The sequence below is a fragment of the Sarcophilus harrisii genome, chromosome 2 (assembly GCF_902635505.1).
Source record: "Sarcophilus harrisii chromosome 2, mSarHar1.11, whole genome shotgun sequence".
Classification (NCBI taxonomy): Eukaryota; Metazoa; Chordata; class Mammalia; order Dasyuromorphia; family Dasyuridae; genus Sarcophilus; species Sarcophilus harrisii.
In genome coordinates this window covers 194,211,860-194,228,195 of record NC_045427.1, presented here as the reverse complement: position 1 = coordinate 194,228,195, position 16,336 = coordinate 194,211,860, and the positions used below count along the sequence as shown (strand labels likewise).

At 31.9% G+C, this 16,336-nt stretch overlaps 1 protein-coding gene across 10 annotated transcripts in view; it reads left to right on the top strand.

Moving 5' to 3' along the window:
- The window catches only part of KIDINS220 (kinase D interacting substrate 220), a 176,333-nt gene that overhangs the window by 38,091 nt on the left and 121,906 nt on the right, over window positions 1-16,336 (top strand). For all 10 annotated transcript variants that reach the window (XM_031951200.1, XM_031951199.1, XM_031951198.1 and 7 more), the window contains exons 8-13: window positions 1,531-1,728; window positions 7,094-7,192; window positions 10,600-10,698; window positions 11,399-11,497; window positions 14,961-15,138; window positions 15,716-15,880. In XM_031951200.1, coding sequence (XP_031807060.1) covers window positions 1,531-1,728; window positions 7,094-7,192; window positions 10,600-10,698; window positions 11,399-11,497; window positions 14,961-15,138; window positions 15,716-15,880 — 838 coding nt within the window. The remainder of the gene's footprint in view (window positions 1-1,530; window positions 1,729-7,093; window positions 7,193-10,599; window positions 10,699-11,398; window positions 11,498-14,960; window positions 15,139-15,715; window positions 15,881-16,336) is intronic.

Below are 16,336 nucleotides of genomic sequence, written 5' to 3'. Positions count from 1 at the left end.
TCTATTAATGACAAATACTGTGATATATAATTCTTTGAGATATTGAAGAGGAATTTAAGATAATTTTTCCTTGAAGAGTTTTAATTGGGGCATATATGAACAGTATAAAATGGCATATAAGGAAATGTGAAAAATGTGTATTATGGGTATAGATATAGCGCTATAGGAATTTATAGAAGATATTACCCCTATTTTTTTTTTTTTTTTTACTTTTACAAAATTACAATAATACAATTCTTTAATCTAGTGTTATCTTCTTGAGACCAAGTTTTTACCTACCCCAAATGAGGATAAAATTTTACTTAATTAATAAACATTTATCAGACATTTAGTATTTATATGTTACTCTGTTGATATCTGACAATACATAATTGGATAGGATTGACTTTATTGGATTAATAAGTGCATAAATATTGAAAATATTCTATAGTTACTAACTATTGAAGTGGAAGTCAGAAGACAGTATGTTTTTTTTTTTTTAATTGAAGCTCATTATAGACATTATAGAATTTGTTGATTACACTTGGGAGTTCATATTCTATATTTCTCATTTGGTTCTTGAAATTTAAATTTGGATAATTATATGAACAACTCATTTTTATGTACTTTACAAGTTTATAAAGTGCTTTTCTGTAAGATAGAATCTGAAGAATCATAATAAGATTTAGACCTGAGTTCAGATTTAACATTGAGAGAAGGAATAACTTTTCTTAAGGGCATATTGGTAGTCCAAAGTGATCTCAAACTCATATGGAAATTGTGTTACCTTAGGGAGAGAAATTAAAAATCTCTCCAGGGAGTGTTTCTATTTATTTCTTTTTTTTAATAGTTAAAACTTAAAAGAAAGTGAATTCCTTGTAGAAAGATAGGTGTTTGGGAATGACGGTCACTCTTTTTTAGAGTATACAACAGTGTATTTTCGTTTCCTGAAAGAGAGCCCCATTTCAGAAAAAGGAGAGTTGCTGATATATATTGGCTAATATGGTTTTTAAATAAACACAAAATGTATTACATTTCTTGATATTAGCTTATATCAAATTGATATCCTTTTCTTAATATATTTTATAAAAAAATTATGATAGTAATTGAAAATCAGTAATTTATTTTTTATTTTTATTTTAGAGTGTCACATCTTGTTTATGTATGTTAAATGTTGATTTAACAAGTTAAGCAGTTTTCATTATTGTTTAAAACTTGATTGTATTATAAGGGAATAAGTTGTTTCATTATATATTTAAATCTTGAAACATGTCGGTATGAAGAGGTAATAAACCCACTAATGAATCTTATAAAATGAGTATTTTATTTGTCATTAGTAGATTGTGATATTGGCATCAATGAGATTTCAAAGCCATTAAAATATCATTAGTATTTCTTTAGTGTATCATTTCTTTGACCATTTTAGTACTAAAGGACTTTTATCAAGTCTTATCATATTTTTGAGAATGACAGTCTTAGAAATATAAGTGTGTATGTACTAATAATTTTTTTATTTAGTATGTACTAATAATTTTTTTTGCTTAATCAAAGAATTCAATGACTGCCCTTATTGTGGCAGTAAAGGGTGGCTACACGCAATCAGTAAAGGAAATTTTGAAAAGGAACCCAAATGTGAATTTAACGGATAAAGATGGAAATACAGCTTTGATGATTGCGTCAAAAGAGGGACACATTGAAATTGTGCAGGATTTACTTGATGCTGGAACATATGTGAATATTCCTGATAGGGTAAGTGATGTATTTCCTTCCAAAGAGGACTAAATAAGTTATCCATGAAGTTAAGTATATAATGTCTAATATGCTTGTGTACACATTCTGGATTCTCAGATTCTTAGTAATATATATTTTGCCATCAGTTAACATTGTTTTGTTTTTTTTTTTAAATTCATTTCAACTCACCAGGAATCTATTAAGTTTCTTTTATATGCCAAGTACTGTATTAGGTGCTGTGGATATAAAGACAGTCCCTTTCTTTGAAGAACTCCCATTTTACTTAGAGAAATTGGAATATATTCAGAAAAATGCCAAATTAATACCTTTTTAAAAAAAATCAAATGTGATTTTTTAAATATAGGGAACACCCAGGGAGAAATGCTTTTTTTTTTTTTTTTTTTTTTTTTTTATACACACGGGGAAAGTATATCCTTGTAGAGTGATCTAGGTGCACTAAATGTTTAAGTGACTTAACCCAGAGTGTTCTTGTATATCAAAAGTGAATCTTCTTGATTTTAAAGCAAGCTACTACCAAGATACCACTCTTTTTTTTTTTTTTTTTTTTTTTTTTTAATTTAATAGCCTTTTATTTACAGGTTATATGCATGGGTAACTTTACAGCATTAACAATTGCCAAACCTCTTGTTCCAATTTTTCACCTCTTACCCCCACCCCCACCCCAGATGGCAGGATGACCAGTAGATGTTAAATATATTAAAATATAAATTAGATACACAATAAGTATACATGACCAAAATGTTATTTTGCTGTACAAAAAGAATCAGACTCTGAAATATTGTACAATTAGCTTGTGAAGGAAATCAAAAATGCAGGTGTGCATAAATATAGGGATTGGGAATTCAATGTAATGGTTTTTAGTCATCTCCCAGAGTTCTTTTTCTGGGCATAGCTGGTTCAGTTCATTACTGCTCCATTAGAAATGATTTGGTTGATCTTGTTGCTGAGGATGGCCAGGTCCATCAGAACTGGTCATCATATAGTATTGTTGTTGAAGTTTATAATGATCTCCTGGTCCTGCTCATTTCACTCAGCATCAGTTCGTGTAAGTCTCTCCAGGCCTTTCTGAAATCATCCTGTTGGTCATTTCTTACAGAACAGTAATATTCCATAATATTCATATACCACAATTTATTCAGCCATTCTCCAACTGATGGACATCCATTCAGTTTCCAGTTTTTAGCCACTACAAAAAGGGCTGCCACAAACATTCGTGCACATACAGGTCCCTTTCCCTTCTTTATAATCTCTTTGGGATACAATCCCAGTAGTAACACTGCTGGATCAAAGGATATGCACAGTTTGATAACTTTTTGAGCATAGTTCCAAACTACTCTCCAAAATGGTTGGATTCGTTCACAACTCCACCAACAATGCATCAATGTCCCAGTTTTCCCGCATCCCCTCCAACAATCATCATTATTTTTTCCTGTCATCTTAGCCAATCTGACAGGTGTGTAGTGGAAGATACCACTCTTTAAATGCAGTGTTTATAAATAGTCATTTAAAAATACATTTTGAAATTGATATCATTAAAATAATTTATGCCAAAATTTTGTGGTTTTGTAAATTTAAAGACCTCATGTAATATTAATATGTGATTATTCTTCCTTTTCTTGCTTACTTCACATTACTAAAACATTAACAATTTAATACTGATTACTTTCAATCTAATAGTTTAGTTTAATTGCCCTAAATAGTACTTTAGTATTACATTAAAAGTATATTTAATAGGAAATGAATGTAAACTGCTTGCATTTTTGGTCTTTTTCCTGGGTTATTTATACCTTCTAAATCCAATTCTCCCTGAGCAACAAGAGAACTGTTTGGTTCTGCACACATATCTTGTATCTAAGATCTACTGTAACCTATTTAACATGTATAGGACTGCTTGCCATCTGGGGGTGGGGGTGAAGGGAGGGAGGGGAAAAATCGGAACAAAAGTGAGTGCAAGGGATAATGTTGTAAAAAATTACCCTGGCAGGGTTCTGTCGATAAAAAAGTTATTATAATTATAATTATAATAAAAAAAAAGTATATTTAAAAGACTAGTCTGTAAGAGGTTAGAATACAAGTAGCCTAAAAACAAAATCTCATTTTTTTTCAAGTTTAATAAATATTTTCCACTTCTGCGTTCCTGATTAGAATAATTGCTTTCAATTCAACTATCAGTTTTATCATGACCTTGTGTTCCACACTTATAGATGTATGTTTTCTTTCTTTTTTTTGGGGGGGAAGCAATTTTGAGTTTTTATTTTTAAAATGAGGATTATAATGTCATCATGGAGTGCCCAGATTGGGTGGGGGGGATGCTGCTAATCCAAAGGCTCCTGCCCACATCAAGTACAAAATTCTTTCTCTATTAGCTTTCTCTGTTACCTTTGAACACTGAAGTAACTGGGGGACAAGTCTCCTGCCATATCACTCTATGAAGGAGAATGGGCCTTTATTCTTGAGCCCTCAGGATTTTAGAAACCTCTCTTATCCTTCTAATCTTTATATATTTACTGACCCAAACCTGATAGCTTTTCCTAATTTAATTCTCTTTTTTTTCTGGTATCAGAGAGAGAAAATGCCACCAGCCAATCCTGTTACCAACTTCTTTCAACTAAGGATTTTGACTTGTTACTTGCCCCATCTCCCCAGTCTCCCCATGTTCTCTGATTTTAATGTTGTCACCTTCTGAGATTAAAAACCTTCTTCTGATCCCTTCTTGTTTTTTCATCTCCTTCCATTCCGAGTTTTTATTTTCTGTTTTCAGCCTTTGTCCTCCTAACCTTCCCTTCTATTGTGTGTATTTTCTAATCCTGGTATTATCTTTTTAAAACTCACCTTCATCTTAGATTTTTTTACTCACATTTTTCTCATCTTCTGCCATTGAAGAAAATTTGCTCAGGTAATCTTTCCACTATAATAGGACATTCCTTTTCAAATCCCTGACACTTTGGGCTAGGAGAAAGGGCAGTTATACTTTTTTCTCATTGCCACTTCCAAACCATGTATTTGTATTGTCATTTGACAATTCTTTTTACTTTTAAGGTTCACTTCCTCTGCTCCTGACATCTAGTAAAGATTCTTGTTGAAGTCTTTTGGCTTCCAGATCTTCTCTTGTCTCAAGGAATTTCTCAGCTATAGGCTCTGGTTTATACTTTTCTATTCTACTCCAAATCTTACCTCTTTCTGAAGTATTTCAGTATATATATATATATATTATTCATGTTACCTTAAACACAATTCTTATGACTTAGATTTTCTCTCTACCTCAGTCACCCACAGAAATAGTCACATTTTGGATTTTACTATCATTTATTATGAGTTTTCATATGTGATCTTGGATTCTGAAATTCTTTTCTTTATGCACAATTTTTCTATTGCCACATCATCCAAGCCCTTTAACTTTTTCTCTTCTTTTAATCTATCGCCCTTCTGGCCCAACCTTCTCATGCTTTGCTTCTCATTGTTGATCATTTCAATTGACATTTTTGCCACCCCCAAAATGATACATTCATTTATTTTTGCCAATGAAAACTACTCTGGGCTATTAATACCATTCTCTTTTCTCTGTTTTTCCTAACAGTGTGTCCTGAAGCTTGTAGCCCCCTTTATTTAAAATTCTTGAAATAAAATAAAGAGGACTACAAAGGATACAAATTTTGTTGAAATAAAGTTAGCAAAACATTTTTAAAAAAATTTCTCAAGTTTATGGATCTTGGATTAAGAATTGTACTATGTTGTTGAACATTACTGGAAAAAGTCTTTAGGTCCATTGTGAATTTGTGTTATCTTATTTCACCTGGGTTTGATTGCTTTGATTGCTTCATGGCAATCTAATAATTTTTTTTCCTGATTGACTCCTTGTCATATATTCTACAATAGTTGGCATAAGCTTTCTCTTTTGTCCTCAGGCCTCCTAGATTACCTCTGTCTTCTCCCATTTATAATCACTGTTCTCAGAAGTCTGGGATATTTGCTATGTTGAATGTCTTGCATGCAGTTAATATATGTCCAAAGCAGGACTGGAACCTTGATTTTCCTGACTCTGAAACAGGTCCTTATCCACTATGCTGTGTTGTCCTTCTCTGCCCTTAGAATCTAGAAAACCAAGTTTATTAGAATTATACATAAGTAAGAATAAGTAGATTTTGTATAAACAATTTAAATAAGAGCTCCTTATGGTGCAAGAACTTTAACGTGTGGACTTTGGGACTCCTTTTGACAACTTAGATGGCTCATTTGGTTGCTTTGTTTCCTAGATCTTGACAGGATAGGTGAAGTTGTCATATTGAGGTCTAGATAGGTGACATCATTTTGAATTTAGTACATATGAGCTTATTATAAGGAAGTTTTTTTGTGAGTTTTTGTCTTTGTTCTCTTTTATGTATTACATAACAAATTGTTATAAAGACCAAGGCCAACTGACTCTTTTGGCCAGGTTTCATTTGGCATTAAACTCTGTTTATCAGTATGGCTTTGCATGAGATCTCAATGGATAGCATTGAGTTAATATTTTCCTGAAATCACCGTTGTATAGATTCATGCAGAACTCATTGATAAATCAGCAAATTAACTGGTTATTGATTAATTAGAACAATTTTCAGTATGGGATCTCTCTGTTACAAATACTTATTTCTATTCTTCATAGGGTATTTATTCTCTTCTTAGTACTGGAATAGTTGGAAGAACCAAGTTAATGATCAGAAATTACATTTTGAAAATACTTTGGGGATAAAAGCAATAAGATAACCATATAAGGAGTGTTTTCATCAAACTATTTGTAATTTTTAAAAAGTTATGATCTTGGGGAGGAGGGAGAAGATAAGAGAATAAGCATTATCCCTTGAGTGGGATTGAGACATGTTGAATGGTATATTACTGTCTAACTCATTTTCCTAGATTTCACAAAAAATATTACTTTTCTTTTTACAATTGTCATTGCATTATTATTCTAAAATATTTTTACCATACCATAATTTCCAAATTTATGTTGTGTATACTGGCAGCTGTATCATTAATGATAGTTTACCTTTCCCTAATTTATTCTGATGCCTAATTGTTATGTAAACAATTACTTTATCGTTTCAAAACTGTACCAGCTAGATACAAATTTGTTTAGAGAGGATTATAAGAAGGTGTTGACCAGGTAATAGACTTTTGATTACAGCATTTTACAAAACTATTTCCTGAGACATAGAGGAATTGTAGTCTACATTGGCAGAGGTACTAACTAGTCCCAACAAATTTCTAAATCTTTTGAAGTCCCCAAAATATGTACTTTGTTCCAAATTAGATTTTTAAGAAATATGTCTTATTAAATTTCAAATTTAAGTTCATTCTTTCTTGTCATCAATTCATTGTTTTTCAGAGTGGGGACACTGTGCTAATTGGTGCTGTCAGAGGTAGTCATGTTGAAATTGTTCGAGCCCTCCTGCAGAAATATGCTGATATAGATATTAGAGGACATGTAAGTAAAACTACATTACTTTTAGTTAGAATGCCATTGTAATGTAAATTTTAGCAAATATTACTATCTTAAAAATTACATTTTAACTTAAAAACTTTAACTTTTAAAAATCTAGCAGGTTTTATATACTTCGGTTATTCTAAAGTTCCTTTGGAAAAAAATCCTAAGAATCAGGGATAGGAGTAAGGACTGGACTTGTGATTTCATTGTTACAGGGAATTCCCACCTGAGAGAATGTTTTCTGCCAGTGCAGCTCACTTGCCTTCTCTGTTATTTATAGAGAATTGCTCATTGACCTAACTGAGAGTTAAGCAACTTACCGAGAGTCATACAGTGAGCATATGGCAGAAGGAGAATTTGAACCCAGATCTTCCTGGCTTTAACCACAGCTCTCCATCTGCTGCTTTGTGCTATGTGAAGTAGGATTACTTTTCTTAGCTTGTAAAATATTTTTCTTAGAGTAAAAATTAGAGTTTATCAGCTTCTGCCTGTTGTAATTTCTATGTTTTTTAGCTTATGATTCCCCAAAAGAATTGTAATGATCATCCATAATAGGGAAGAAAAAGTTAGAGCCTGTGCATAAACATATCTGAATGAGAAGTATTGGAGGATATTCTTTATGACTAAGACTGAACGAGTGAAAATGTTGCAAAATTTGAAATCCGAATCAGATTATCTTTGGTTAAGAGGAAAGTACCAGTTGCAAAGATAACTTACAGCTTTCCCTTTTGTTTATGTGAGGGATGTAGAAGACCCTTACCCAAAATGACTACTCACATTTAGAAAAGGTATCTGACATATGTCAATGATCTTTTTACTAGTTTCTTGGTTACTTGGGATTCCAGGACATTGACTGATGGGAAAACAAAGTGTTATCTGTTATCACATTGGCAATTTTAAATTTTGGGATTATTGAGAATTGGAATTTTAATTTAAGTGAGATGAAGGGCATAGAATTATAATGCTCATTATATTTCTCCCTACTGAATACATTTCCACAGTATTTCTTTTAAATTTTCATATTTATGGTTCCATCTTCATCTCAATCCTTTCTTCCTCAATAAATAATTTTTCATTCTACTCTGCTGAGAAAATTGAGTCTTTAATTTCTCACCACACATTAATACTTGTTTATATTTTCATATGCCATTTGTTCTAGATTAAGAAAATCAGGTTGCCCTTCTCCTTGTTCATTCTAACCACTACAATTATTCCCTTTCTATCCTTTTTAGAAATTTGTTCCAGTGATCAGTCTTTTATCTTTTGTTCTCCCTATCAACTAACTCCTTTTCTGTTGCTTACAATCATGTTCTTATATCCTCTATTTTTGGAAAATCTTTACTTGAAGCTTTCAAACCCTCAAGTTTTTGTCTTATGTCTCCCCTTCTTTTCCCTGCTGAATTCCCAGAATATTCTATACTAGTTCCCTCCATTTCTTATCACTCTTTATCAATTTAATCCTTTATAATTAAGCTTGTGAAGTTACAATCCAGCTAGTCAATAAGCAGTTTATTAAAAATTTACTATGTATCATGTATTGTGCTAAGGGATCAGGATACAGAGAGGCAAAAAAAAAAAGAAAAAAAAAAAAAAGCTGCCATGAAAATCCAAGCCAAAAACAAAACCAAAACAAAACTACAACCTAGTCCTTTATCCGGAAGGAATATGCAGTCTAATGGGGAACTAACATGAAAAATATAAGGTAGTTAAGGAGTAAATGGAAAACAATCTTAGAAAAGAACTAGCATTTGGAGGAACCAATTGCAAAAAGTGGAATTTGAATTGTCTTGAAGGAAGCAAATAAACTTAAATCATAAAGAGAACAAGAGAGAACATTGTAATATGGGAAACAATCAGTACCAAGTCACAGAAATGTGAGACTAAATATTTTGTGTTAGGAATAGTAAATAGACCAATAGTAAGTAGACAAAGTGTCTAGAAGACTAGAAAGTAGGAAGAAGTCAGACTATGAGGAACTTTAATTATAAAATGGGGAAGTTTCTATTTGATCCTGGAGGTAATAGGGAGCCCCTGGAGCTCATTCATCAGGCTAGATTTACATTGTGCTTTGAAAAATATTTTTGGCAGTACAATGGAGGGATTGGAGTGGGGAGAGACTTGACACAGGAAGAAAAATTAAAAAGTTATACTGGTAGTTTAAGTTTTGAGTTAAGGGCCTAATCTAGGGTCATCATTTTATGACAGGAAAGAAGGAGACATATTTGACATGTGTTGTGATGATAAGAATTGACAATGATTGTCCATGTGGAGTTAGTGAAAATGGGAAGTGTCAGAATGGCACAGGAGGCTATAAGTATAGGGGAGGGGAGATTGGTGGTCTGTTTAGCAGTAGTAATAAAGTTTGGAAGTGGGGAGGTTTGGAAGCAGAGAGATATTGAGTTGTCTTTTGAATATGTTGATTATGAGATATCCAACATACATCTAGTTTAGATCCACAAGGCAGCCTTTTGTATAACTTAGCATAGAGACTAGCTAGAACTAGATATGTGGATGTGGAAGTATATGGCTATAAATATTTGAACTCTTTGGGGTTGATGGTATCATCAAATAAGATACTGTGGAGTAAAAAGAGAAAGGAGTCTAGGACTGTGTCTTTGATATTACCCACAATTAGTGGATGTGGTATGGATGAAGAACCAACAAAGTGGCCATGAAGAAGCCTTTTGACAGAGAAGAAAAGAACTAGGAGAGGGCAGTTTTACAAGAACTCAGGGGGAAGGCTATCCAGCCAGAGCAGCAGGTGGTCAGCCCAGTCAAATGCTGCAATTAGGTCCGGAGTATCAGAATTGAGAATAGGCCATTAATACAATCACAATCACTAAATAATTTTTAAGTACTATGTGACAAGCACATACTAATACTTATGCCTTAGATTTGGTAATTAGGAGATTTTTGGTAACTGGAGAAAGTTGCAGTTAAATAATGAGTTTAGAAACCACCTTACAGAAGGTTTAGAAGAATAAAAAGAGAAGTTGTTGACAGACAAGGAGTGTCTGCCAAAAAGGAGACTATAAAGATAGAATGGTATTGAGGGGGATCGAGCGAGGTTTTTTAAAGATGGAGAAGTCATAGATATAGGTAATAAAAGAAAAAAGAAAAGCACCTAGAGATTAGAAGAGATTTAAGATAAGACAATGAAAGGGGTGGAGACATTTTTCTGGAGAAGATGGGGTGGGATAAGCTAGCCCTGTATGATTATGGATAAATTATTTAACCTCTCTGTCTGAGTTATCTGTAAAATGATTACTCTGGTACCTACTTTACAGGATTGTTGTTAGGCCCAAATCAAGTAATGTATGCAATACATGACTTAAAAATGAGAAGTTATTTCTGCCTCGAATGCTTTTACATCATATTTTGTATTGAAATGTCTTCTTATTTTATAGGATAATAAAACTGCTTTGTATTGGGCTGTAGAGAAAGGCAATGCAGCAATGGTGAGAGATATCCTGCAGTGTAATCCAGATACTGAAATATGCTCAAAGGTATGTGTTTAGCTTAATAAAAATTTAAATACAATAGAAGCATTTAATCAAATACAATAGGAGCATTGGCCTCATCATATCATTTAAAAAAATTTCATGGTTTTTTGTAGGTTATTCTTAATTGAAAATCTTCAGTCAGGTTCTATTCTAGTGAAGACAATTCTAATTTATCCCTAATAAATTATGGTTAATATCATGGAAACATATGATGAAGAGTTGCTTAGAATGGAAAGTGTGAATAGGATTGTCATTACTAGATCGAATGCCTCCTTCAATATGGCTATAGAGATGTTTGAGTTTTGGAAAGTAACTTTTTGGAAAGTATTTAGTTCTGGTTTGTGGTTTTCAAATTTGCATTTTATTGTGTCTACCTGGTAACTTAAGAGTACATTTTAGCAATATCAACATAATAATATTATTATGATATAATAATGATATTGGCATGTATTGTATTATTATAACAATATTATTGATTATATCATAATGATATGATAATAATGAATATAAAATTAATTTCATATAACAGGAAAAGAAAAACTTTTTATTTTAAGGCAAATTTTTAACATGAAACCAGCTCATTGAACTTTGTTATTCAGATATACTTAAAAATTCATAACATTTTAGTATAATTTGTTTTTAAAAATACCATTGTTAATTATAGTTTTTACTTTAGTAAAAATAAAATAAATTTTGTCCTTAGGATGGTGAAACACCACTTATAAAAGCCACGAAGATGAGAAATATTGAAGTGGTTGAACTTCTGCTAGATAAAGGAGCTAAGGTGTCTGCTGTAGATAAGGTAAAAAGGGGGGGACCTACAAATTCCCAATAGTAGTTTTTATTTAGAGGAAATATTATGGATGACAATGCTTGGTTTGACCAATTTTATTCATTCAGGCTCATAAGTGTTAAAGTCTAATTTTGTAGAGAGAAGGAAAAGTTTGAGTGATTATGTGTTTAATTGCAAAATTTTATTCTTTTTTCAATTATTAGTATGTTATGTCAAAATAAAGGACCAATGTGATAAAAATCTGTTTGAATTTCTTTTTATATTACTTGTAACAGTCCATTAATTGACTGATATTCCACCTCTTTCCAGTTTATTGTGGGACCTGTGGACTTTGTGTTCCCTTAGAATAGCCTTCAAGAACCCAAGGTCATTTCCAAATTGTGATAAGACATTGAGTAAGGTACATTATTGGAGGATATGTGTATTACATTTAATAACTTACAGTCAGAGAACACTTAAAGAATATTTTGATTGTGAACAAGTCATATATTTAAACTGTTACATATATTCATTAAAGTTATTCCTTGGAAACTTTGATAAAGTAACATTTTGTGTGTAAGCACTCAATAAATATTTGATTAATTGACAATTCAATTATTGACCAAATTAATAAATATTTGCTTACTGTTTGTGTAATGTGTATTTGTCACTCCTTGCTTCCACTTCAGATTCCTTTTCTTAATTTAGGATGTGTTTTAAATACCATCTAATGCATGAAGGTGTCATTCCTGATTTCTCCTCTCCCCAACTTCTAATGCCCTTCTTCCCAAATTACCTTGCATTTAAGTACTTTTTTAGGAATTCTTTTTGTTGTTGTTGTTGTTGTTGTTCTTTGTACTTATATTCCCAGTGCTAGGCTCCTGGAAAATAATAAGTATTTAATAAAGCATTATATATTGATTGATGGTCCTTACCCTTAACAACTTAAAAATAGGAGGAAATGGTTGCAACAATATCTGTAGTAGAAGATGGTGACATCTGAGTAGTACAGATTAAGATTTTAAAGATTCAGAGGTTAGAAGTATTACTTTTGTCCAGAAAAATCAGAGAAAGCATTTGAGCTTGGTTTTACGGGGTGAGTTAGTTTAGATTAATGTTGGAGGAAGATGAAGATGGATCAAGACATGGCAGAATGGATAAAATGAGAAAGGTATGAAAGTGCCATGTATATTAAAGGAATAGTATGAGTTGTCTAAATCGAGCTAAAAAATTGGACTTGTATAAGGAAATAGCATTAAATAAGTCAAAAGTAAATTTGTTTTGGATTGTGGAGGATCTTGAATATCAAGAAATTGAATTTAGAAATTATTTGGTAGACACTGGTTTTTTGAGGGGCCAAGAGACATAGTCAAAGTGGTAGCTCTCAAGTCTGGATAACTATTTAATCCAAAGAGCCTGCTGCTAGTCATATGTTCCAAGGAGGTCAAGAACAAAATTAAAAGTTCCATATTTACCAAAATATTCATAGCAGTAATTTTTTGTTGAAACATGGAATTCATTTGGGAAGCTAATAGCAGTAGTCTAGCCATGAGGTTATAAGGACTCACGTACTAGGATATTAATTGCAGAAATAGGAAGGACTTCCTGGTTCTCCAATACTGTTTCTTCAGCCCTTTTTCAAACTTCACTATTTCTTGCAGCAAATTGGCTTCCCTGGAATTGTATTCTTCTAGTTCCCTTTTTATTTCTCTATTTCACTGACTTCTTGAGATATTGTGTACATGTTTCTCTGAGAGAATGTGAACTCCCTAAGACCATGTGGCTACTTACTTTTTTGTCTTTGTATTTCTAATGATTACTATGGTTCTTGGCATGTAATAGGTATTTTGTAAATATTTATTGATTGATAGTAACTCCCTGGCCTCCTTAATTCCTGCCATACAATGAACAAGCAAAAAATACAAAACCCTAAGGCTTGTTCTTTAGATCTAATTTCTGGTTCTTTTTAGTCTGTTTTTGTTGTGTTTTTTTTTAAAGAAATTTGTTGGTGAAAGAAGTAGTTTTGGGAGTAGCTGAAGACATGCAAGAACACTTTTTTTAAAATGTTAAGAGAGACTTAAATATATCTTTATAGAAAGGGAAAGGAACCAGTACGAAAAGAAAGAAAACTTGTAAGATGAAAACTCACAAACATAGTGATTAATTAAAGGAGTAAGGTTCTGGAGGTGATTAGAAAAGATGAACACTAGTGAACCATTAAAATAAAGGTGTCTTTCTTGTAAAAAGAAGAAAAGAAACATTAAAGTCGATAAAATTAGAGATGTTTTAAATGTATAGGGAATGAACGATCTGGTTATATAAGTGGAGTGGAAAGAAGACTATAAAGAACTTTTGCCAGGTAATTTTATTAAAGTAAGAGATGAGATCATTTACTGATGATAAGGGGATATGGGTTAGAATCATTTATTTGAGAAATATAAAAAAAGTTTGAAAGAACTGATGTGTGAAAGTATTATCCAAATAGCAATTGAAGCCCTTTTAAGGTTAGATAACATAAGTCTGTAGCAGATCTAGTTAATATTTTCTAAACTTTGGTACAGCATTGCTGGATTTCCCAGGAATGGAATTAGGGAAAAAATAGAATGGGAATGAGACAAGCTGGTAATTGGCATAAAAAATATGACAATCACAGAAAATGAAATTGAGTATACAATGAAGGAAATAATAAAAAAGAAAATTCTTTTTTACCATAAATTTAGAGCAGGATCTCACCAAATATTTAAAGAAAATTGCACCTAGATTATTTTCAAAGATAAGAAAGTATCCTACAACATACCGTTTATGAAAAAAATATGTTCACAATACCTAAACCAGGAAGGGTTTAGCAGAGAGACTTCTAGAACATTACTAATGGATGACTGTTGCAACAATTTTAAATGAAATCCTAGCGAAAAAACTGTAACAGCATAGCCCAAAGATATTATTCAATATGACCAAATTGGAATTATCCAGGAATGCACAAATAGTTGTAGTAGTGAAGACCTGGAAAAAAAGTGGAATCTCTTTGATTAGGGAGATATTAAATAAATTGTTATATATCAATGTGATGGGATGTAAGAAGCAATGAATATGAAGAATTTTGAAAAACATGGAAAGACATATCAACTGATGCAGCATGATATAATCAGAACCAAGGAGACAAAATCCATATCGACTAAAAAAATATAAGTGGAAAGAAAAAATAGTAATAGAGTTTCTATAATCCCTAAAACTATACTTTGTTCCAATTGGATTTTCTTTAGTTTTTTTTTTCTTTGTTGTTACCATGAAAAATTCTGATATGCTAGATAGGAAGTTATTAAAAGGAAGAAAATTTGGGGTTGGAGAGGAAATGAAAATAAGTATTTGTATAGATGAAAGAGATAATGATCCTTTTAACTAAAATCAGGGTGTTTCTTTCTTAGTTTGAAATTTGTAAAGTTTGATTGTGTATAAAAATATGAAATCTCAGATATTTGTCATGATTTTATAGAAAGGAGATACTCCTCTTCATATTGCCATTCGTGGCAGAAGCCGGAAACTAGCAGAACTTCTTTTAAGAAATCCAAAAGATGGACGACTGCTTTATAGGCCAAACAAAGCAGGAGAGACACCATACAACATTGACTGTAGCCATCAGAAAAGCATTTTGACTCAAATATTTGGAGCCAGTAAGTATTGCTTTATGTCAGAGTGAGTTTATTTTTCTTTAGTGAAATGCATTTTCTTTATGAAGCGTAAAGCAACCAAATATTTCAAGGAATGTGTGTTTGTGTGTGTAAAAATATTCATTGATTGATTTAATTAATCTTCCTATATTATATCTACAGAACAAAAGTTCCCAAACTACTTTTACATTGATGCATAACTGAAATATTCTGTGAAATATTAAATATGCAAGGTTTTAACATAGGAAAATATGACCATTAGAAATTGAATATTCATATGTGACCTTTCAAATATACTTTGAAAGTATTTAAAGCTTTAAACACAATTTGTTAATATTTCTAGCTAGATCCAGAAAACAGTTCTAAGTATAAAAGTTCTCAAAGCCCTTCCTTTATTTAGATTTAATTTTTAATTTTTTTGAAGGCTGTTTTAAATTGTTTTTTCCTTTTGTTTGAAAGGTAATTTTTTTGTTTTCCTTGATTGTATGAGTTCAAAAAAGTATTAATATTTCATATTACTTTCAAATGCTAAATGCAAAATCATCTTTTAATACAATTATGTGATATTTTTAATTTACAGGACACTTGTCTCCTACCGATGCTGATGGAGACATGCTTGGTTATGACTTGTACAGCAGTGCTCTGGCTGATATTCTTAGTGAGCCAACAATGCAACCCCCCATTTGTGTGGGATTGTATGCCCAGTGGGGGAGTGGGAAATCTTTTTTGCTCAAGAAATTAGAAGGTAAAATGATTGAAATAATTTTTATGTGTGTATATGTTAAGAACACATTTCTAAGAGTTTATGTAGTAGGTTTTTAGTCTATCATTAAAGAGTATTTTGAAAGAGAAGAATTATATGTAGGATTTTATAAAGTAAACTATAATCCCTATTGTAGTATCTCAATCTAGGACTGGCTTCAGATCATATCTCCTGAAAGTGAGGACTTTTTTTTAAATCCTGTTTTTAATGCTGTGTGTCTGACAAATAGTAGGTGCTTAATAAGTGTTAATTGACTGACTGACTTTGGCTTATTTTGTCCCCATCCAGAATTTTTGTATTTTCCCCTTTCCCTTGTTTCCTTTCACCCTGGGGATTTGTATTGTGCTTTAGCTTTACAGTACTACATGGAAGGGTTGTATTTTCCCTAAGAGAGAAATGAATTTGGAGCTGTAAAACAGACACCCTTTCTTTCACTCC